Here is a 24,240-nt window from a genome sequence, read left to right as displayed (position 1 = left end):
GGTGGGGACCTGACAGCAATCAAAATTCATGCTTGAAGATGAGGAACGAAATACCAGAAGATGATTGGAAAATACCAAGGATTGTCAAGGAGAACAAGAAAGATCAAAATTTCGAACCTTTCTATGATTTCTTAAAAGAAGTTAGATTTTCCTAAGGCCCAAACTGACCCTGCAGAAGAATGATTTCCCAATCTACTACTTTCCACTTCAAGCACTGCTAACAATCCCTGCTTCTCTGTGTATCTCATCACTTTCTTCCATTGATGGCAATGAACTTGTCATTTCTATAATTTCCACTTCAGTGTGTAGGAGAAATTCTACTTCTATAAACCAGCATGACAGAGTTTTCTATTGTCTTCTTGTATGGCTTTTGGGTATTATAAAAGTGAAATTAGGCAAAATGTGTATAAATAGCCACCTGCAAATTGTTTGTAAATTCTAAAATTAAAGTATACATAATCTGCTTTGTATAAAGAAAAATACAGCATGGGTATTATTGTTCCTTTGTACATTGTTAAGGGAAATGGCACTTTTCTTCTTGTAATTAAGCATTGATAAGCTTCAGATTGATGTATCTTCTGTTTGTGCCATTTAACTGGTGTAGTGGTGTAACCTAAAGGATTAGTTATGCTAAAGAAGTGCAGTGCTTTTCAAATTAATAACAATTACTGGAAACAAAGCTTTATCAACCCTGTGATGCACACATTTTACACGCTTCACTGTAATAGTAGCAGGGGAGCAGTGGCGGGGATTGGGTTCCAAGGTCAGTTTACTTTACCTTGTTAGATAAGGTTTAGCATAGTGTGGGGGCAAAAGTGGCAAAAAGTGGGGGGCAACTGCCCCTAATCGCCGCCACTGCAGGGGAGTTATAACTGCACTGAGAACTTTTTATTTTCTGTGAAGTAAGGCAGCATATTAACACATAATTAAAAAAAATATATATACTATATGTAATTATGCTAAATAAAGTTTATATGGAACATGTTCAAATAAAGTGAGTGCTTCAAAAAAAAAAAATTGTTTCAAATACAAACTCAAAAGAATTTTAACAAACTCAAAAGTATCAGGCTCAAGCAAAATTATAGCCATAAGTTTCCATTTTCTTTTTAATCATAATTTTTAAAGATTCTTGTAGCACATAGGTAGGATGTAACATAAGTAAAATGGAAATACATACAGAATTTGTATTCTTATTCATCCTGGGTCTCCTCGATTGCACAGTGGTAGTCCCTGGTTCGATACCCGGTGGAGGCACATAATGGTTTAAACTGTAGGTACAGTCCCGATTAGCTTACTGTGCATAAAGTGGACTTAAAACACCAACTCAATCAATCAACCTATCTTATTCATCCACACACACACATCCAGATTAAAAATATTTTTCTTAACTGCTTCTTGAATTTAAATTTCAAACCAATAAAATATATACAAACAGTATTCAAGAAGCACTATATTTCTTTTTTGGTAACATTTCAGCACATTCACGTGGTGATTTCTTCAAACCTTGTAACGTATAACAATGTTACTTTTTAAATATTTATTGTGATGTGTTATAGAAACAGTTACATCATACAGGGCACTTATATATTATATTTAAGAAGTCAGTCCTTCATTTTGATGTCAATTCTAGCATTTGCCATTTTGTTTAGTAATCTGTATTAAAAAAGGAGAGATGACATCTATTTTACCTACCAGATATACTATCAGATGTAATAATGCAACATAGTATAAGAAGGATACAATGCAAAGTATTGTTTAATTATAGGTAGCAAAATAAAATCCCGAAAAACTGAACAAAGTAGAAATTTATGTTAGTAGTGATTTTGACAGTTACATCTTAAATGGGGAGTCTTAATCTTTCTTTTTTCTCAGTTTCAAATTCCGAATACAACACATTTCACATATTTAACTACTTTCATAATGGCAATATTCACTCATTATTCTCTGCCCAACAAGCAACTTTTTTAATAGTCTTCATTTGTTTTCTTTAATCCCATTTATGGCAACACCGTTGTTATATGTACTTTACAAAAATTTACAATGTGCAAAAATCCCACTTCCAATATCCATATCAACACTTATCTCCGAACCTCAAACTGTGGTTATGTGGATTCTGTATAGATGTGCCCGGAAACACAACATCGCAATGTAAACACACCCATGGCCCCCAGAACTATCGATACCAGAACAAACCACAAAACCTCACTATACCTTAGGAACAGAAAGGTATAAGTGGCAATGGAGAATATAATTTCCTGAGGAAACAAAGGTAACAAAATTAGTATTATTCTGCACATTTGGCTAGAAATTGCTTAAAAGTGGTGTGAGCCAAGAAAAAACAAGAACAAGAATGTATTGAATATCAAATACAAGGCTTGAAAATGCACCCTGTGAACACACTCAAGCATTGCTGAAATGAGAAATATGGTAATTGTTGAATGTAATTTGCATGTTTTATTGAATGTCATACACCTTTTAACCAGGAATTTGCTCAGAATTTTCCATCGGTGTGGAGTGTAAATTAAGTTTAGATACTTATTGAGTTTCAGTTGAAGGACTGAAATGAATAACTTCCCTCAAAATTATTGCTTTACAACTGAGTATAACGGTAAATAAATGGAAAGCTATCCTCTGTGCCATGAACACACACCAATTGGTCCACCATTGCTACACAAAGTGTAATGGACGATAATGTAATAAGTTTGTTCTTTGGGAGAAACATCACCACACCAGTTAGCCAACCTGTCAGCTGAAATAAATGAGTAGGGTTACTTGCATGCTAACAGACTAGCAATCAATCTTCCTGTCTTAACAAACTTTCTTTTGTCTTTCTGTTATCCTGCACATGCAGTCAGATGAATCAAACTTCTTGGTAAGTTTGTTTCCTATTGGTATTTCATGCTATGTGAGTGCATGTGTATATATTACTCTGAAGGAGACATAAGATATGCAGTTATGTGCTTCTTTTTAATTGGTCTAATTTTGCTTCAGAAAATGGGTGAAAAGAGTGAGGAAATATACATCAGTTGCATGTTTTAATATGTTAATTAAAACCATTCTTGCTTCTCTAAACCATTTACAGGTTCCATGTGATTCATATTTATGCTTCAAAACTACTTCAGAAAAGTAATGGATGTTGCAAATATAATTTTGACCTGCTTCATTATGAAGAAATTTTGTAAATTTTGAATTACATCATCATATGTTCTGTCTTAAACTTATGAACCCTATTTTAATTTATGGATTTAGAGAATTTATAAAGCACGCATTATTCTTAAGTTGATCTTCATGGATTAATCATAAAAAATACAATTATACTCATTAAACACATTTCATAAAATTGTATTGTAGTTATATTTTTCATTTCTAGTAGCTGTGATTTCATTATACAAACTTACTGTACATTAAATAGAATCATGTCAAAAGAGTGGAAGAGTTTTGTGTCATACTTAATTTCCAGTTCTATTGCTGCTAAAAATCATCTGTGCTTATTGTATTTCATATTTCTTCTGGCAGATTTCAGTAGCTTTTCTTTGGTAATTGTTGATTCCATTAAATAAAAAGAGCAACAATGTAAATTGAAATAATTAAATTTAGAGAGAACTGGTCACACTGTGGGGAAACTAATGATCCCATCAAGTTCAATAATTCACACATTTTTGTAATTTATTTTATATTACTCATTACGAGAGTTAAATAACATAATAATTAACTAATGAATAATTGCAAATAGAAATTAATAGTATGCGTTTTTCCACAAATCATTGCTAAACTTTAAAAAAAACCATTTTCATGCTGTACAAACAATCAATTGTTAGTTGGTGATAATATTCTTAAATGGGACAAACTACATATGTAATATTTTTGATGACCTTATAACTGATTGTAATAAATTAAATTGCATTTTAAAGGAAGCACACAAAGTAAACATAATATTATTTAGGAGTGCACATTTATATGTGTATATGTGTGTGTGTGTGTTTTCTGTGCATGCACCATTCTGGTTTTATAATTATTTCTTTTAGGAAATTAAAGCACATACAGCAATAGATTATTAATATCTCATCAACATTATAGTAGTTAATAGAAGTATTAATTGATGACAATTAAATGTTAACAAGATCATAACCTAATATACAGGTAGAAATTATATTGTAGAATGCATCTATGCGTGTTTGATAGAGTTGAAAAATGTCTAATAATGTTCTAAGTGTTTTTATGTTTAGTTGACACAGAGTGTGTGCATTAAGAACTTGCTTTAACATCAACAATAACTCTTGTCCTCCTCAATTGCTCCTGTGCCTTCTGATTGATTGCTCATTCTCGACTTCTAACAGAGCTTTGTATTTATTTCACTATCAGTATGGAATTAAATTAGTAATAGCTATGATATTGTGATTTTGCAGATTGTTAAGAATCATGTTGTCTTCAAACACACACACACACAAGCACATACATACTAATGTGTGGACATAGGAGGGAAAAGTTGCTTAATATAATTTTCATATTTCCTTAGGAACAATAAATGGTGTTTCCTGTTGATATGGACAAATTTTATATATAAAGTTCTTCCACTTCATTGTTATTGTTGTGGATATTAATATCCACATAATTCACATGTCCAAGTTTTGTAGATAAAATGTCTAAATGTGCAGTTTGTTTCAAAGCAAAAACCATTTGCAGCCACCTGACCACAAACATTAATTGACAATTCATGTTCTTAATGAACATTTGCAATTTTATATTGGATAGATATTGTTGGGATTGGCAAAAATTCCATGCCAGCCTATACCTAATATATAATTAGTGCACACATGAAACTTCATGGGAATTACAATGTAACAGAAAGTGTGACCCCAATGCAATATAAATTATGTCGTAATAACATTGGAATACAAGGTACATTCAAATATAAATGAGAATGTTATATTCAGCCACTGGAAAAAGTAGGATATGCTTGACTTGAGAAACATTATGGCCAGATCCCACTTTATATCAGCAATCAGTTGTAATTGATCTGTCAGTGCAATGAATACATGGAAACTTTGTAATCATATGCTGCATTACATATGCATGCTCTATACTCTTTGCAGTACAGGCCAGATGCTAACATGTTTATGGATGTAACAAGTGTGTGCTAAAAGTTGGAACTCTACTTAATTCCCCAGTGGCAGGACTTTATGATATATTATATGGCATAAGAAAGAAACTAAATTTATATTTCAACATATCTCATGGTAGCTAATTAATAACTAATTAATAATGGAATATTTCATTATATATATATATATATTTAAATCACAATGAACTGCATTTTTCACAATTTTTCTGTATTTATTTTTCTTCCCTTTGCAAGTTCATACAAATTCAAAGAAAAGTTCGAAATATGTATTCGCTGTCAGAAAACACCAGATGTTACTTACTGAAAATATGAAAGTGATTTTTGTATTAAGTGCAAACGATGGTAATTTCTTAAATTATGTTTATTGCAAATGTAACCAGTAAGGAATTGGCTACAATCATTTCATTTTAAGACATCTAAGTACCTCTTATGCTCTTTATTTTTTAATAATATTTAATAGTATTAGTATTATGAGCATACAATAATCAACAAATTGAGTCTGTGTAAATATGTGCATAACAATTTCTTATTACAGCCTACTTCTATTGTTTATATTCTATATCTTTTATAATTGTAATATAAGAACTAAATATAGTTATTTCTGTAGCATTTCTCAGAGCTGTTCCCGAATATCCTCACGGGGCATTATATTATCTGAGGATGCAAGAATTCACGTATCACTTTGCTTTACTTCTATTCTTTTATGTGTTTTCTGTTTCTTCTATCATTGACACTCCAGCTGGCACTGTTTTTGTGCAAAAATATACATAACATAAGCAATATGTCATTCATATAAAACCCAAAGAAACAAATATGCACTCTCATTTGATGTGACTATCCTATTTTCTTACAGTAGCCTACTCTTTTCACTGTGCAATTTTTCTTCTTTTTTTTTTGCCTTGCTGAATGAACGTTGTTGCAATTATTGTGTATATATCTCTCTCTCTCAAATGTAGCTTTTTCTGAATACAATCTGCAAGCATTGGGTGCAGTGGATATTCAATGCAAAAACTCAGTGTATATGTTCAAAAATAAACCGGATTAAATATTTATACAACAAGAAAGAACTGTCGAGGGAAATAACCCACACTAAACCCCAGTGCGGATATACGTGGAATGGCTATGATAATGAAAAAAGTATAATTTTTACCTTGTCTGCTTGCATTTGATTCTCTTTTGTTAAAGTGGCGAAAATGCTTGTGGAAGCTAATGAAATTTTGACTTCGTTCAAATAATGCTGTCCCTAATTTTCAAGAGTACTTTTTTTTATCATGATGATTTCTTTTCTATTGCTTGTTGATGTTAATGGTAACATAATAAAAATTGTCAACAAACTCAGTCACTAGAAAAGCTATCGAACATCCTACTTTCCCCCATTACAGGCCAGCTTAAGCTTACCGGGTTCCCCATTCAACATACGGCGGGATTCGAGGGTAAGTCATCAATTCACGTGGAGAAATGGACGCCGCTACGGGGATCGAAAGCCTCTAGTCCTGTCCACGTATCTTGATGCGCAAGAACACCTTCCGTACGCTGACGATTCTAACGCCGTGACTCCAATGTCAGAGGAAAATGGTGCCATCATTGTGCCGGTTTACACAAACCTGGGCTCCCGTCATTCATCGTACACATCTCATGCTTCCCGTATTTCCTACACATCTCATGGTGACCTCTTGAATGGCAAAGGGATTATAACCAAAGAAAGTCAGTTAAGGAATAGATCCAGAAATCCACCTTCACAAGTTCCTGAAGTAATAATGGACAACAATAAACACCTTCGTGACTTTGTGAGTAACTTATATAGCATATTGAAATATTATTATTACATGTTGGTAAGATTTATTTTGCTTTGTATTGCACATGGAATGCTGAACCGATTCATGGGATATGCAGTATAGCTGTGACTCATTGCGTTATGTTGTAGATTCCCTATTGACCCCCAGTTTTTAACCCTTCCAAAACCCAATAGTGCATTAGATGTGGAATGTCTACATCCCAAATTATATATACATATATATATATATTTAAAAACCTTTTCTGATAGTAACCGTCTCATATTGCTTTGACCTTGAAATATATGTTTATGATGTGCAAACTAAAGGCCTGTCCATAAAAATATCCGCACACCCTGACAACAGAAATTATATATGGTATCAAGTTTCCCACACCATAGTTCAATTCATTTTAATCCACAGGGAATAAACAGTATGGAAGAACATTATACAGAAGACTATTACCAAAAAAAGTTAAAAATCAGTGCTTGGATGTGTACATGAATTTCAAAGCTGCATGCTTTCAATTAACACAAATGCATTTTTATTTGCTCTTTTTCGTCTTCCCTCTTTACTCTAAAAAGGATGTATGTGCATGTTGCATGGTAGTTTTGAATTCTGAGAAGAAAACTGGCTTTGCATGATTCGTACAAATGCTCTGTAGACCTTTTCTACCTTAATACAGCTGTTGAATTTTTGTTATAACTTGTAGACTAGACATCATACGTCAATCAGTCATTGGATTTCATGATGTAGTGTAAATAATATTTTTGCTATATACTTAATGTTGAATTTTATTTCTAGAACTTTTGAATGACTTACATAGCAAAAAAACATTAAATTAGATACATAAATATATAGAATTATTATTTATAGTGAATTTATTGTAGGTGGCTAGCATGTAGATATAAGAAGTTGAACAACAATTAACTAAGCAAGCACATATGTAAGGAAATGCATTAATCACCTCATAACACACAGCAATATGGTCTTGGATATGTAAATATATATACATTTGATTTAAAAGTATGTACTGAATGTTGGAGTCTGTGATATACCATTTTCCCTTTCGTTTCTTGTAGTGCAAGTATTAGTAAATTGTTGCCCTTTTTTATTAATATTATTTTCTTAGAGGAGCTTTACAATTTGTTTTAATGCAGTGGTTGTTTCATAGTTGGTATGGAGAAGCAAAATTATATCATAAATTGCTACTAGATTTTTAGAACAAAGACATTCATACTAGATCTCCTGCATTTAACGTACTTAACCCTGACTTACTTAAAAGATGTGCGCCTAATATTGCACCCATTTTGAAAATCTGATGACATGATGTGATTGATTCCTTCAAAGATAAATATGACAATTGCCATGGAGTTGGTGCTGTGTACTGCAAATGATAATATTAATGGTTATATACATTCTTAAGTTTTTGAGCCAGAGATTTTTGGTATCTGGAAAATCATGTTCCTAGTGTGACACACACAAGTTCTTAAGCCTGTAAAGTTAGGACAAAGAAATTAACATCTACAAACAAGAAGAACAATATTTGTCATGACAAAGGCAAACTAAAAAGTAAAATACATTGAATGTAATACAAAAAAGTTTGTTCTTTGCACTTTTTCATCCTTAAACTTCCAGTTTTCTATGCAGAACTCAGAGATGCAAGTTTTGTTGTCATCTCCTGAACACTGTCTATGACATCAAATTCTACACTTTATACACACAATCCCCTTTTCTGCCTGGACATCCTACAAATACCCTTTGATGAAATATGAAAATGCAATATTCTGGAGTCTCCTCACCTTTTCTTCTTTCCTGTATTTTTACTTGGCAGTCTCTTCATTTTCTCTTCTTTTTATCTGGTTCAGCATTATTCTTGCTTCCTGCCTCTCTTAGCATGATCATATCGTATAGCCCTCCTCATGTTTTCTTCCAACAATTTATTCATCATTTTGGCATGGCAGTCTAGTCGGTAGGGCATCTGACTGCCATTTGGGAGACCCGGGTTCGATTTCCATAGTGGGTGATATAAGTTCAGAATTTTTCCTGCCTTATCCCTGCGTAAAGTGGCATTGGGGCCACCCAGCCTCAAATCAATGGGTATCTGGAGGGGATAAAAGTGACCGGAACATGATGCTGATCACATCACCTCCAAAATGGCCGAGATCGGGAATATGTGAGGCCCTACCCCCACAACCCCTAAATGTGCCTCAATGGCATGGTGCTACATGCACTGGGAACTTTACGTTTACCTAGAAAACACTGCCACTGAACACAAAAAAGGAAGCAATATTAGGCACGCAAGGTGATTCACATTTGGCAGCTGCAGCAACTCAAACAACACCTTCGACTGAGCTAGCAACTGCTACTGGCAAAACAACAATGCCATAAGATTTACATGTACATTGTATAGTGTAATTGTGCCGACGTATCACACACATTTGTTGATTTGATTCCTTATAAATTTATCCTCTTAGCAATATTTGAAAGGGAGGAAAACTTCAAATTCACACAGCACCTAGATAAGTCTGTAAACTTTCAAATTCTCCCACCAGATTCGCAACTAGTTCACAGTAGTTCAGATTATTAAAAATGGACTGCTGCAGTTCATAGATACTGTGGGAAGTGATAGGAACATGTGCGATATTCAGCACAGTTCCATTATTCTGTTGTAGTAGAATGGAATAAAATTATTCCTATTATTGATGAGACCACTTATCAAGTAATTGGTAACATTGTCGGTAGTTTTATTGGTATAATATGTAATTTAGTACCCAATTCCATGCTTTTGTTATTATTCTTTGAAGTCCAAAGGAATTACAAAAAGCTGATCTAGTAGGTGTGAGCTAGCTGTCAATCTCATGGGAGATTTAAAATATGCAGACCATTTTTACAAATTTACAATGATCCAGATCAAATATTAAAATAATTTGGGTCCTGTAATACATCAGTGTTCGTGATTTGTCTCATATAACTTAATTACACAGAAAACGACATTGGTGCCATAAATAAAAGCAATGTCATTTAATTTCCAGCGATGATTCAGTCGTCAAGGAAAAATTTGAAGATAACAATAAATTGAAGACTCCAATGTAGAAAGGCAAAGAGTAAATAAACATGTAACTTATGAAAAGCCTAAAACTTCATTGTCAAATACTTCCTTGGAAAGTAGAATCTGTTTCTCAAAATTATGCATGTCGATTTGCAATATGTTTGATTGATTTGATTATTTTTACCTCGCTTCTGACTGTTTCTTCTCAATTTCATCATACCATTACTCATCCTCCTCTTCGTGATTAGCTGGTCCCGGGTTCGATACCCGGTGGAGGCACAAGTGGTTTGGATCCCACTTTAAACTGTAGGTCCAGTCCCATTTAGCCTTACTGTGCATAAAGTGGACTTAAAACACCAAATCAATCAATCAATCTTTGTGATTAGCTAAAAGTGGCAAAAAAGTGAAGTAAAATAAACCAAGCCAGTCAGTATACATGAATTCTATGCAAGTTTTCTTCAAAAACACGAAAAATTTGTGTTCAGCTGTGACCTGAATTTATCCTTCGCAATATTACTATGTATTATAGAATCTCTGATTACATGAACAAAAAATTTATTTTAATTGTGCATCCTGTGTGCTTGTTTTTGAGAGCAGTGGAAATAGATTGTGAAAGATATTGAAACAGTAAAAATGAATGTTACTTCTTGTGTGTAATTAGCAGTAATATTAAAGATTTTGTTGCAATTTGTGAGCGGAATTGACACTTCTCACCGCAAACTCAACAAAAATGGATCTTTTGCGCCAAACATGTAAACTAGAGAATGGTCTTTCTAAATACAGTATATTTGCTCCTTCATGTCAGATTTAAGTTTTTAGAGTAGCAATGGCAGGGCTTATTTTCCTTAATATGTAGTGCCATGCAATAGTGCATGACCTTTATATATTTGTGTACAAACTATATCGTGTTGTGGAAAAAGAGAGAAGTTTTATGTGTGTGAATGTGTATGGAGGTAATGTAAGGGGGAAGGTTTTGAAGTATGTAATAATTTAAAAAAAAACAGAAACATGAAATATTTGAATGTTGACTAACGTAAGGTGAATAGGCATGAGACTCGGTGAGAAAACTATGAAAGCTATGCAGAAATTATCCACAAGTGGGACATTATCACAAAACCTTTACAAGGGGGACCAAAGTACAAATATGCAAAATAATATAGCACAGTTATTTTTAGTGGTTTTAATTTTTCCTGCGACATTTCGCCCTGGTCTCCCTGAACTTTTTCAAGCTTACACCAAGATAAACACACAACCTTACATGGCCAGTCACTCTACACTTCTAAGTAATGTACAATTTGTGTCCTAGGTAAACTGGGTTTTCCACTTGCCGTACCTATAAAATAAGGACAAATTATACATTCCTTAGAAGTGTAGAGTGACCAGCCATGTAAGGTTGTGTGTTTATCTTGGTGTAAGCTTGAAAAAGTTCTGAAACCAGGACAAAACGTCGCAGAAAAAATTAAAACCACTAAAATTAACTGTGTTGTATTATTTTGCACCAACAGAAAGTGGTTATGCAAACCTTTAAGAAGAACGAAGTACAAATATGTTTGCATGCTTGATGTATGTGTTTGTTCATGAGCGATTCTGCATGTTTATGTTTGCATGGATACTCTTGAGCCTTTAGCATGGTGTACCTTTCGTTACTGCCTGTGTGAAACATGCTCGCTACACTAAACAGCACATGGTGTTAGTTGTAAACATGTCTGAGTTAAGGACTATTGTTCTTTGGTGACCTGGGCTGGACTGGGGACAGATGGAAAGAAAATTACATGACATCCCCTCTTTCTTTATGCATTAGTTTGACAGCAAGCAAGTGCTTCATTTGCTGCCTAGAAAAGATTGGGATGGGCACAGCAGAGACGGTGAAGTTATAGATAACATCATTAGAGACATATTTGGACCAGATGTCAGCCTTGAATATATCGACAAAGACGGTGTAAGTAGCTTGAATTACAACTACTCGTGGTGAGTTTGCTTGCTCTTAATATGGAAACAAGTTAGGGAGTCATGATGTTTCCACAACCCTATGCTTTACAATATATGTATTATATATCATATACATATGTACGCATACTTAAGGGACTGTGCTAGTACAGTAAAAAACCCTTTTTTATGCACTGCACTTCACTAACTTTTTCTTCAACTTCAACTGTCATATGTTTCCATTCTCTTCCTCTAAGTGTGTACTTGTCTCATGAGTTGTGGCTACCATGGGAATATATATGTCTCATGTTCTTCTGTGTGTTTGTTTCAAAAGCTAATGTCTGTGTTCCATGCTGTTAATAGTAGTCCTTCCACATAACTCTTGGTGTTATTTCCTCTACATTTTCGCATGGAAATTTGGGTGTGGTGGAGCTTTTTATGTAAATACAGACTTTGTAATTCTTGCGTTGTTCTAGACACAGTCAGTGCATGATCCCTACAAAACCTTCAAGTTTATATTAATGGGTGACAATGCAAACCATTTTTTTTTCTTTATTGTAAATTGTTCCTTGTTCTTCCATATATTATAATTTATTTATTTACTTTTGCTTACTCCAAATTACAAATTGACATTTATATAAAATTCGAATGATCATCATGAACATGTGTTTTGAGGTGGTAAAGCATTTGTAGCACTAAATAGAATTAAATTTTACAGGCAATGTGAGTTTTTCATGAAACATAATATTTCTTTCATTATATTTAAAAATATTTTTGTCATAAAATTATTTTGTTTGTATGTTTTCTATACGCTGTGTTTCTAAATTGGTAGCAGACACTCAGGTTTGAATGTAGTGGTTTGCATCAATGAAAAATGAAGTGACAACATTACAAAGTAAAACAACTAATATGTTGTCCTGCGAGTCAATTTGCTGCAATGCATCTTAGTCCAGAGTTTAAAATCGAATAAAGCTGCAGAAGATTTCTATTTATTTTAAGATGACATGACTATGTAGGCGAATATAGATACATTTCCTATTGTTTTTGCACCTCCAGTATAGTGTCAAAAGTAAATCTGTGTGAACTGTGATGACAATGGTGGATTTGGAAAACACAAAGCACTATTGTTAGTCCCATATTTGAAAACCCTCTTTTTTCACAACAACATTTGAACAACTTTGCAATGGCAGTCTGTTACTCATTATTTAAAAAGTAAACACATATTCCACGTGTGTGAACATCAATATTTAAGAAGTTTATATTGCCTTGTGAGCTTTATGCTTTAACTAGGTAGCGTTCCAATAGTTCAAAGTCACTTTTTATTTTGCACCAGTTTTGTGTGAAAAACTAGATTCTGTAACTTGAATATTTTATAGCAGAACTCTTTGTAAATCGATGCATACAATTGGATGTGGAATAATTACAATAGTATTAATCAATACTTTGAACAACTCTTAATTATTACAATTTCAAGCATCATTAAAGGTGTGAATCAACTAGAGAATTGGCATTGATATGGACATCAGTTCAAAGTGGTATGGGCTCAGCCAGAAGGACTAATACAGAAAATTAGAAATAGGAAACATTCAACGTTCAAATCTTTAAATTTCACAAAGGTAATAGACAGTGGTTGCCCCATGAAAATTTAAATATTTCCACTATCCCGCGAGGGTTTATTTCCTTCACTACTATATATATTATATTCAACCATGTCTCCCCTTTCCCACCCCAAAGTGATACAAATTTGGTGCAATTGGTAAACATCATAATGAGAATGATTCAATAGTATTGCAGGATTATTTTTAGTATTGTGCTTCAAAGGATTAACAGGGCAGATCAAGAATTTCCTCTGCCTATGCCATTCTTAAATGAAAGTCAATTCAGTTATTTCTGATATCAGTGTTGACCCTATTAGCTGTATAAACAATATTGAATAATATGAATTACCATTTAAGCTGAAGAATTTTACAAGTGATAAGTGACGATTCTCACCACTAATTCTTTACTCAGTTCATGCATCAGTTACGTGTGTTCAGATAATGAGCATCATAATATCATGGCCTGTTGTACTATGGACTGAATAATACATAGAAAATGCAACATAAATACCAATATAATCATGTGTATGATACTCCCTTGCAATAACTGCATCTAATCTCCCACAAAGCTGAATTTACATTGTCTTTATAATAGAGAATTCATTTCTGTACCTCTAGACTTATGCTTGATCTTAACAGTATCTGCTACCATGTTAGAAACATATTATTTGTGTTAGTTATGGGCATTGCACTGTAGATATAATATATTTATAAAAAGTCACCCAAATAATTTTTCACTTTTTTTGAGACATGCTTGTTTGTGTACCTTTACATACTGTTTTCAGAAATAATGAAGTCCCTCAAAATTTTTAAGTGGTAAAATTCTTTAACACAAACCTTGTTAAAATAATGATACAAACGATTTTCTCATGGCTATGTAGATCAAATAAATCTACTGTAGAAGAGCATATTTATTGACTAAACGAAATGTTAACTCTAGAGAACAAACAACATGTACTTTATTTAAAAAATACATAATTTTTTTATTGCAGATCCCCCAATCTCTTATGAATAGCTTACAGGGTTTTATCCAGTTCATATCCATAAATATCTACAACAATAAATGTTTGTACCTAGGTATATTATTACAATGAACACAATAGATATTCCTCCATTGACCATATGGTAGTTACGTCAGGAAATATTTTATGTTTTGTATTTGATAAGATGAGTATTCGTTTATATCTTCTATTTTATCCAGCCTAGCTTTTCCATGTTATATTTTCCTTCAAGTTACCTAGAAGTGAAAAGACTAGTAGAAATGTAACCACATCAAGGAGATATGCGAATATAATATTTTTACCTGTATTGAATATACACACATTGTATACACATCCTGTGGCAGAGTGCTTAGTACAGCACGTTACGATGCCAGGAGTCCCAGGTTCAAATCCTGTCCTGGGCATGGGTGTTCTTTGTAAGTGTCCCTTCATCATATCATCACTCATTCTAAAGTGGCAGAAAATTGACACAAAAGAACATAAATCAAATCCAATTAACCTTCCTCTCAAGTATTACATAATAGCTTCAAAGATTCATAGATATTATCAGAATAATTAAATCAAGAAGACTTAGGTGGGCAGGCCATGTGGCACGAACGGGAAAGGAAATTAGAGTCTACAGGATTCTTCTTTGGAAACCTGATGGTAAGAGACCTGTAGGAAGGCCAAGGTGAAGACTGAGAGATAACATTGAGATTGACCTAAAGGAAATTGCTAAGAATGGAAACGATTGGATTGGATTGATCTTGCCCAGGATAGGGACAGATGGAAGGCTTGTGTTGCTACAGCTATAAACCTTCGTGTTTAAGAAGGCTAGAGAGTTAATTATTCCAAGCTATATTCCTCTATATTTCTTAAGATTTCTATGGTCCAACAAAAATTAATTTTTACTTTTTTTTTATAAATAAGTGACATGTTGTTTCATTCCTAGAACTTTAACTATGATCCTGTCAATGTATTTTAGCAAATGCTCCATGTTATTTATGCATGCATTATCCAATAAAAGAACGATGGATGCATGTAGTACAAAAAGCATCATCACCTGCACTAATCGAGATACCACACGAGGCATGATGCTACCATTTATATACATATATAATAATATTTCTTATAGTGAAACTTTTAGAGTTTTACCTTGTGCATGAACTAATACTTATAAGTGGTTTGAAGAATATGGGTGAAAGCAATGCACTTATTTACCCTAGTGACTCTTTTTGCAAACATGCCTGCTATAAACTAGTATTTTAGAAAATGCCCAAATGATAGAATGCTTAATTGAAAGACAAAATTCTTGTAGCTTATGCATGATGAATTTTTATGCGATATAAATGTAATTTTTTCAGAAATAACACTAATTAAGCAGGTTTCATACTTACAAGGCAATAACTTTCAAACTTTTTTCATGAACACACAATTTCGTGCTCTTAAGAGCGTTTCAGATCCGGATAGGATCTGTACTGTATGAAAATACATCAATCTGAAGAGTTATGACAGATGAAGAAATCGTTGTAAATTGACATATTCTTCACCTAAAGGGATAGTCTTTGTTGAATAGTTCTTAAAATTGCAATCATCCTGAAAAAGTTACACACAGCCATCTGACATCGCAGTGAGAAAATTACTAAGATAAATAATACACTCATTTTTGCTACTTGAGATAGTACTTTTAATCACATTTTTTTAACTTGTTAATACAACTTTGAGTTCTAGTCTTGCAGTTGAAATCAACACAAAATGTTAATGCACGGGTCCATATTATTTTGAAGTAACGTTTTTTGTATTTGTACACTGTGCTTAAAGTATGTGAATATCATGGAAAAATGGAATGCTAACTTGGTGAAGAATCATCTCTACAGGCCTCCCCAATGGTATAGTGGTTACATCGTCACCTTTTAATCAAGGGGTCCCAGGTTTGATACCCGGTGGAAGCACATAGTGGTTTGAATCTTGCTTTAAACTGCAGGTCCAGTCCCGATTAGCTTTTTGTGCATAAAGTGAACTAGAAACATACCAAACTCCTCCAAATAATACTCTACATCAGCAAAGTACAAAACAAGTGAATATAATTTTTGGAACTGTATGACATTGCTAATAGTAGTTTCAAGAGTTTTCAAATCAACCACAGAACAAAACGGCAATAGCCCATGAAAACATGATTTTAAAAAAGATTTAAAAACTTTTATGAATGTGTGTTTTTAACAAACTCTCTCTTAAGATCAGCTTTGTAAGATGTAAAGTAAATAATATCTGCTCATTCAAAATTCATTTGCCATTTTTTAGATAATAAAACTTCAATTCTTTTGATATTAAAATTTAATGTGAGTGTATCTCTTTACTTGCTTTCAAAAGAATATCAGTTTTCAATGTACTTCTAAAACAATTTTTAAGTGAAAAATAATTAGATTAATGTGATACACTAGTAATGCATTAAATTCAATTACAAGTTTAGAGTAACTAAATACATCTTTAATAACAATTTCTGCAAAATTACATATTTGACTGTGTGTTTGTAGGAATCTTCCCTCGACAGTGAAGATGGGGCTGCAAAGGCAAAACAACATCAAGATAATAATCCCTTTATCGAACCAGCTCAACATCAAACTCTTGTAGATATGAAAGGTAAGCAGATCTATTTCTTTCACAATTTGTACATTTGTGTAACTTCAATTGTGCTCTTAATATGCTCTTTCCTGGTTGAATTATGCAAATTTTGATACAGAAAATATGCAGTCATGGTTAGAAATATGTAAACAACACTTATGAATGAATGAAAAGGCATTCAGTTTAAGTCAGATAATAGAAAATTGCTTGATTTTTAAAACTGTTTTCCTTGGTCAGTGTTGCAACTACTGGAAATTCAAATTCCAATTTGTTTTGAAACTTTGTAGCTATTTCACACATGAATGTATAGAGTTGGTGGTGTGTCTATGTGAATTTCTTACTCATGATATGCACAAAAACATTGATTTCTTCATGCACAACTCCAGTATGTCCAGTCCCAGTTAGTCCATCACAGCCTAAAGTGAAGTTAACACAAACAAACTTTGGATCGAGTTATCATAAACATCTGCAGAAATGATCATGCAAACAATACCAAGGCCATTCTAATTCTGCAATCTGCCAACAGGTGGTGGGCCAATACCTGTTAACCTGAGTGTTCAGTGACACGTATGGAAATTCCACTGTATAGGGTTCACTGCAGGAGTAGAATGTGTGTCCTTTTCCTAGGAGCAGACCATTTTGATGGAGTTAATTTATAACCTTGCCCTATTAAATTTTATGTAAATTTTAATGATTGCATCTTACTGGAGACATGTCAATGTTCGCCCTGCTGGAAATTTCTACTGTTTACAGTAGACAAAATCTACTGTTATCAATTGTACTCTACTGTGTCTCTTGGAAATCTACTGAAACTCGATGGTTTCCTACTTAACACAGTAGAAATTCCAAAACACCTATTGATCTACAGAAAACTGTACAGTAGAGAAACTACAAGTGAAAATATCTTCTTTAGTATTATACAGATGCTGATCGGGTTATATCCGATCAATATGTAAAGTGTACTTACCCTATGAAAAGCCGTACCACCACCACCGGTTGTGTTCTATTGAACCACCAGCATTATGGACTATCGCCCGACATCACATTTTCCTCTGCAACATACTACCTAGGTACATTGGAGTGCAGGGATGTTGTAGATGTCGTTTTAACAGTCCAAATGCGCAGAGATCCATTGGACTGGCATCAGGGCTTTTGACAGGAATGTCATGAAAAGGAATAACATTGATCCCTTTTACCTGTTCCATGTCCTGATAAAACCGGAGGGATGATCTAGCGGTGTGGCTGGATGCTTTGTCCATGTGGATCCACACCTGGTTCTTGTTGGCTCCATACAAACGAGGGATGTCTATCTGATAGATTGGGGCCATAATGGATTCCTGGAAGTAGGCAGCATTCACCTTTATGTTTTTCTCCACCTTACGTATCTCCAACTTCCCCTCATAACTGTACCCAGCGACAATCACTATTACCTGCGGGAAACTTTCTCGACACTGGCGGTAAAACTCGGTATGTCCCTTGCCAGAGGCATCACGGTACGTAATTGCCCTAATGTTACCATTACACGTGAGATAAATGTACGCCTCATCCAGTGTGACAACTGTCTTTCATTTTAACCCCACCAAGTGTCTTTCGTAGTTTGCGACAGTTGGTCTTGCGTTCTGCAAATTACATCACTGACAGTGGACTGCGCCACATTGAACCTATGGGCCATGTCACGTTGGGGTGGTGGATTCTCCTGAACTGCAATTCGCCGAATTCCACGAAGCACCTCGGGCGACACTTTGCTGACAACCTCGAACATGCCCCTTTTGTTGGCGAATGTTTCTGCATGAGCACCATTTGTGTTTGCCTGGCCACAATATCTTTAACTGTGGTCATTTTAATGGGTAAACCATTTTCCTGACACTGTTTCATTATTCGGTTGTACGAAAAATGTGCGTGGAAAACAGCCATGATGTACTCTTCCCAATAACGGTTAATTTTTGGTGGCATTTCACTAGCATGAACACGACGCTCTGGCAACTGTAAGCTCAGACACAACACTGGTTTGAAGGTTCTGGCGCAACTACACACTTGGCAGCAGCGGTGCCAAATCAGTCGGATAAGCCCAATCAGCCTTCTGTATTTAATATGTATGTAGCGTGTTTAACTTAAGATGAGGGCTGTAAATATTACATTTCATTCATCCTTGTTAACAATTTTTATTTATATCTGTTTGAAAATCAGAAAAGAGTAGACAAAATTTTCAGCAGGGTAGCTACTCTGCAACTTATGTATACACTCAGAACATACTTTAACATTAATGTAAGATTAATTTGACAGCACGTATAATATGTATCCTGACAAGAGTTAAGTGGAAGAACAGCATACGTGCTGCCACCTCAGTAAATATGTCATTCCACATTATGCACAAAGAAATATGTGTCTATACAAGATATACATAGAATTTTATCTCTATATTTTTCTTGCAGACGTAATGGTGCTAAATGATATTATAGAACAAGCTGCAGGCAGACAAAGTCGTGCCAGTGGTGAACATGGTGGTAAGTACATCTTAGCCTTTTAGAAAGTACATATTATATATCCTCTGTGATGAAAAAAACCTTACCTTGAATGACAATGTTTAAACCTTAGTAGATATTTTCAAATATGTGTTGTTGAAGTAAAAATAGTGATCATTATTCAGTGAATGTATTTTGGTTATTGTATCATTAGTTTATGAACTTACAAGAGTGTGCATTTTAAAAGTAGTAAACTTAAATGATGTTTCACAGGGCAACAATGTGAAGTACTGCTGGTGATAAATGGTGCATGGCTTTTTGTATAATTCAATATGAATGCAATAGTGTGTATAAACTTTACTTTCTTTGAAGATAATACATTTCTAGTGTATGTTCTTGTCATGTGTATATATCATGTTTCCTTGAGGTGTTGATTTTTTTTTTATGCGGGGAGAGAGAGTTGATGGCCAGAATGTGTATTTATGATTCCTTTAGCAGAATTTGCATGTTTTAGTGATTTGTGTATTTGCATCCCATAAGTGTATTGTTTGCATGTTTTGAGATATTTCTTCCTATAACTTGCTCTTCTTAATCAGGTGAAATTAAATATCCTATGCATCGTAATATTTGAGACTGTATTAAAAGTATATTTATGAACAGGAATTCATAATTGCACTTCTTAATCAAATCAGGTCATGTTAAAATGAAAGCACAATATCAGATTTTACTTACTAATGTGAATTGACTCTGAGAGTGTCCAGTGTTTGAGAATATAATGGTGAAGTTCTGCCGATGCAACATTTAGATAATGCTTGATATGTCATAGTTTTGGGGATGAATAGAGTATTTCAACTAGTAATAATAACAACAATAATAACCTGCAGCACAACAGTCTATGGGGGGCCTGGGCCTACCTGCCGGCCTCACTCCCACCTGATTCTACTCATCCGAGGTGGAAGATCATTCAACCAGTTAAGGGGTGGCCTGTGGTCAGCACGATGAAGTCCGAGTCGTTGTTGTAGGTTTTCATGACTGTTTTTTTCTACTCATTCGTAGCTCCCTAATTTTCTCACAATGCTGGGTGGCCATCAGTCCCATACATAGGCCGAAATCTCAGGAGAAAAGTTGTTACGCTTCCCCCAGAAGTAGGGTGACCATAATATTTTGCCCCCAAAATGGGACATCCCAAGGAGGTCAGTTTAACCCCTCCTGAAAAATCAGTTTGGTGGTCTAATTATAAATGTATTGTTATTATTAACATATTATTATTATTTATTGAAATATGGACCGCATAAATGATTATTCATCATAAACAATAAATAAAATATGATATCCCATTGTCAAAATATATTATTTTTATAATCTTGGTATGACTTACGTAACGTTTGTGGTCCCTTCTGATCAAATTTTGATGTTAGTCCTACGCTAAAGTTGAGGAATGCCAGAAGTAATTATATCAGAAGAACCAATCTTATTGAGAACAGCTTTATTCTTCACTAACTGTTCATAAAACTCCCTGAAAAACTTTAACACAAAATGCGAGATTTTACTTTTGAGTTTGTCTCAAGATGCACGAATTTAAATATTTGTTGCAAGTCCATTTTGAAACGACATGTACACTTCTTGGTCATGCTTATGTACTGCTCTACAAATAACAGAATGCTCACAAAAAATACAACCCGAGACGTGAGCTAAATTAACAGTAAAGTTGCTCGAAGTTGTCTGCTCGAAAGTTCTCAGTGACAATGGAACATTTTGATTGTTATGAAGTACCTGAAACACAGTCAGGCTGTTTTGCAACACGTTAGTTTAAAAATTCCATTAACATTTTTATAGCATTTTCTAGCAACTTTTTTTCTCTCAAATTTATATTTGAATTTTCAAGACTTTTATAAAATGGGACAAATAGTGTTTTTTTAATCATATCGACAGGATGACCGGACTGGGACTGTCCCGGTCAAAACGAGACGTATGGCCACCCTACCCAGGAGACTCAAACCTGCATGCATCTCATAGTCAGAGCCCAAAGCGTGGCCATAGTGCGGGACTATTTCAAATAGTGTAAGTGTGAAATAATAATATATGCAAGAAGCTGATCTTCGTGGCAGAGAGGTTAGCACAGCATACTATGAATGCCAGGTGTCCCGAGTTTCAATCCTGGTCTGGGTGTGGGTATTCTTTGTGAGTGTCACTTCATCATTCATCTTCATCATTATGATTGCCCAAAAATGACCAAAAAAGCAACACTAAATGACAAAAATCAAATCATATATGCAAGAAGTTGCCTTGTACAAAATCTTTAGACCAAAGTGACATGCAACACATATTTCTTGGAAGTGAATTCTCAGTAATAATGCAACCTTTTGAATCAGAGATGTAACAAGTTACACATGTTGCTTGGGCTGTTTTCTCAGTGGTGTACATTGTGTCACCTTGCTCTGTTGTTTGTGTATTCACTGTGAATGCTTGCATATAGAGTGAAGGGCCCATGTTGCTTGTCGCTCTGGTGTGAAATCTCCCTTAGTGCCTTGTGTTAAAAACCATACAAACACAAGAAACCACAAATCATGAAAATAACAAGTCACAAGGTCCTGTCAACATTTCGTGGATGTAGCATCCCCATCATCAGAATAGAAGAAAGGAAGGGAGAACTAGTAAAAACACAGGCAATAAAGTAGCTCTGCTAAATCTAGTCTAATAGACCCAGTTGATTCATGCATTGCTTTCTTCAAGAAGGTCAGTGTATAAGAAAAAATAATTTGTCCTTCCACAAAAATGGTTCTCTTCTTCACCAATGAGATAATTAACTAACTCTAACCTTTTTAAACCCAAAGGTTTATGGCTGCGGCAACACAAGCCTTCCATCTGTTCCTATCCTGGGCAATATCAATCCAATCTTTCCCATCCTTACCAATTTCCTTTAGGTCCGTCTCAATGTTATCCCTCCATCTTGATCTTGACCTTCCTACAGGTCTCTTACCATCAGGTTTCCCAGCAAGAATCCTGTAAACTCTTCTTTCCTGTCCCATTTGTGCCACATTACCTGCCTACCTAAGTCTTCTTGATTTAATTATTCTATTAATTTATGCACAGCCATTTTACTTTGATGGAAATGGTTTCACAACATGCAAGAATCAAGTTTCCAAGTGGCATACAATATGCAGCAACAAAATACTGGATTCTACAACTTCGTGTAAATTTTGACATGTTACGTGCATGTTGCCTCTTTGGATTCCACACAATTATCTGATCTACATCTGAATGAAAATGGCACCAGAAGATTTACATATTTAAAAATAAATTACTTTATGTCTAGAAGATATATTGGTGGACATTAAGGAAAATAATCAAATCACAGAAGCTCAGTCATATTTTCACAATGCAAGTTAATAGTAATTTTCTGAAATACAAGTATAAACTCTGAAATCTCTCACAACTAAAATAACATTGAAATACTGGAGAGAAATATTCACTTATCCATGATGATGATGATTTAATTTTGATGGCCACTGCTACCATCTTCTCAGGAACCTAACCTAATCTGATCTGATCTGGCCTGGCCTTTAGTTCCTGAAAGGTTGGTAACAGCATCCAATAAAATTAAAAGAGCAAATAAAAATAAAAATAAAATTTTAAGGAAACAGTTTTGTGGATAAGTGACTACTTTATTTCAACATAGTCTTACTTTCTCCGATACATAAAATGAACTTGTTATAGAAAGAACAATAAATATTGCATGAGATGCAGTCACGTCTTGAACAGTTTTAAGATTTCTACCACGACAAGATATTATATACAACGATTGCTATAGATGTAGTGTCTATAAGTATAGTGCTACATTGCATTTCTATGTTAGAAATCAGCTTGTTAAAATTTCTGTTTGATGTTAAGAAAGAGAAAATATGAGCATGTTACGCAATGCTGTTATTTTTCCAACCAGTAAAAATCAATTACTAAATGTGCTTGGGAATGTAACGTACTTGCATGTGTGTTTCCTTATTTACATAGTGAACACTCTGATTTACACATATATCTAGGTGACATGTGGAAGATATAGCAGATTAATTCAATATTTATCAATAAAATCTCAAGAAGTGTGATACTGAAGGAAATGTGTAAAATAATTTGTAGAGCAAAAATGTTTACTTTTGTATCAAGCATTACTTTTGATATAAATTACTGTTTCTTGCAAATTCATTATAATTGTACTAGAAGACTGTCCACATAAGTGCCAGAAGATGAGATAAGGAAGGTTGTCCAGATTAGTTTAAATCAATCTTATTCTTTAGATCATTAATCACCATACGCTTTTGCTACAGCTACCTTTTTCTCTACCAACAAGTTTGAATTATTTACATGTTATTGACATTCATTTTAAAATTAAACTTCTCAAAATGCTATTACTTTCTAGTAAGTACCTGTAATTTTTTACATACCACCTGTTGTATTTTGCATACTAATTGTCAAACTCAAGTATTAAGTTGTGAGCTTTTTAAAGTTGATAATCATACTGAAAAATAAATAATTAAGGTTTAGAACCAATTCCATTAACAGTTCAAAACTAAATTACATAATCATTAATTCAGAACAATGTCTGTGTATGTTTATTTGTATTTCATTCTGGCAATTTTAAATAAACTCCAGGAAAAATAATTTCTTGAAACTGACAGAGTTGAACATCTGCTATATGTGAACACATGTTTACT

At 34.0% G+C, this 24,240-nt stretch overlaps 1 protein-coding gene across 44 annotated transcripts in view; it reads left to right on the top strand.

The window, feature by feature from the left end:
- Nucleotides 1-24,240, top strand: part of para (sodium voltage-gated channel paralytic) — a 386,365-nt gene that overhangs the window by 298,906 nt on the left and 63,219 nt on the right. For 20 of the 44 annotated variants that reach the window (XM_083141023.1, XM_083141029.1, XM_083141036.1 and 17 more), the window contains 5 exons: nucleotides 2,852-2,872; nucleotides 6,505-6,909; nucleotides 11,748-11,885; nucleotides 16,985-17,090; nucleotides 19,505-19,576. In XM_083141023.1, the coding sequence (XP_082997149.1) occupies nucleotides 2,852-2,872; nucleotides 6,505-6,909; nucleotides 11,748-11,885; nucleotides 16,985-17,090; nucleotides 19,505-19,576 (742 nt within the window). The remainder of the gene's footprint in view (nucleotides 1-2,851; nucleotides 2,873-6,504; nucleotides 6,910-11,747; nucleotides 11,886-16,984; nucleotides 17,091-19,504; nucleotides 19,577-24,240) is intronic. The other 24 variants (XM_083141043.1, XM_083141042.1, XM_083141041.1 and 21 more) reach the window with 6 other exon arrangements.

This window comes from Lepisma saccharinum, chromosome 19 (genome assembly GCF_977018435.1).
Source record: "Lepisma saccharinum chromosome 19, izLepSacc3.1, whole genome shotgun sequence".
In the NCBI taxonomy this organism is placed as follows: domain Eukaryota; kingdom Metazoa; phylum Arthropoda; class Insecta; order Zygentoma; family Lepismatidae; genus Lepisma; species Lepisma saccharinum.
This window is presented reverse-complemented; position numbering and strand designations above follow the sequence as displayed.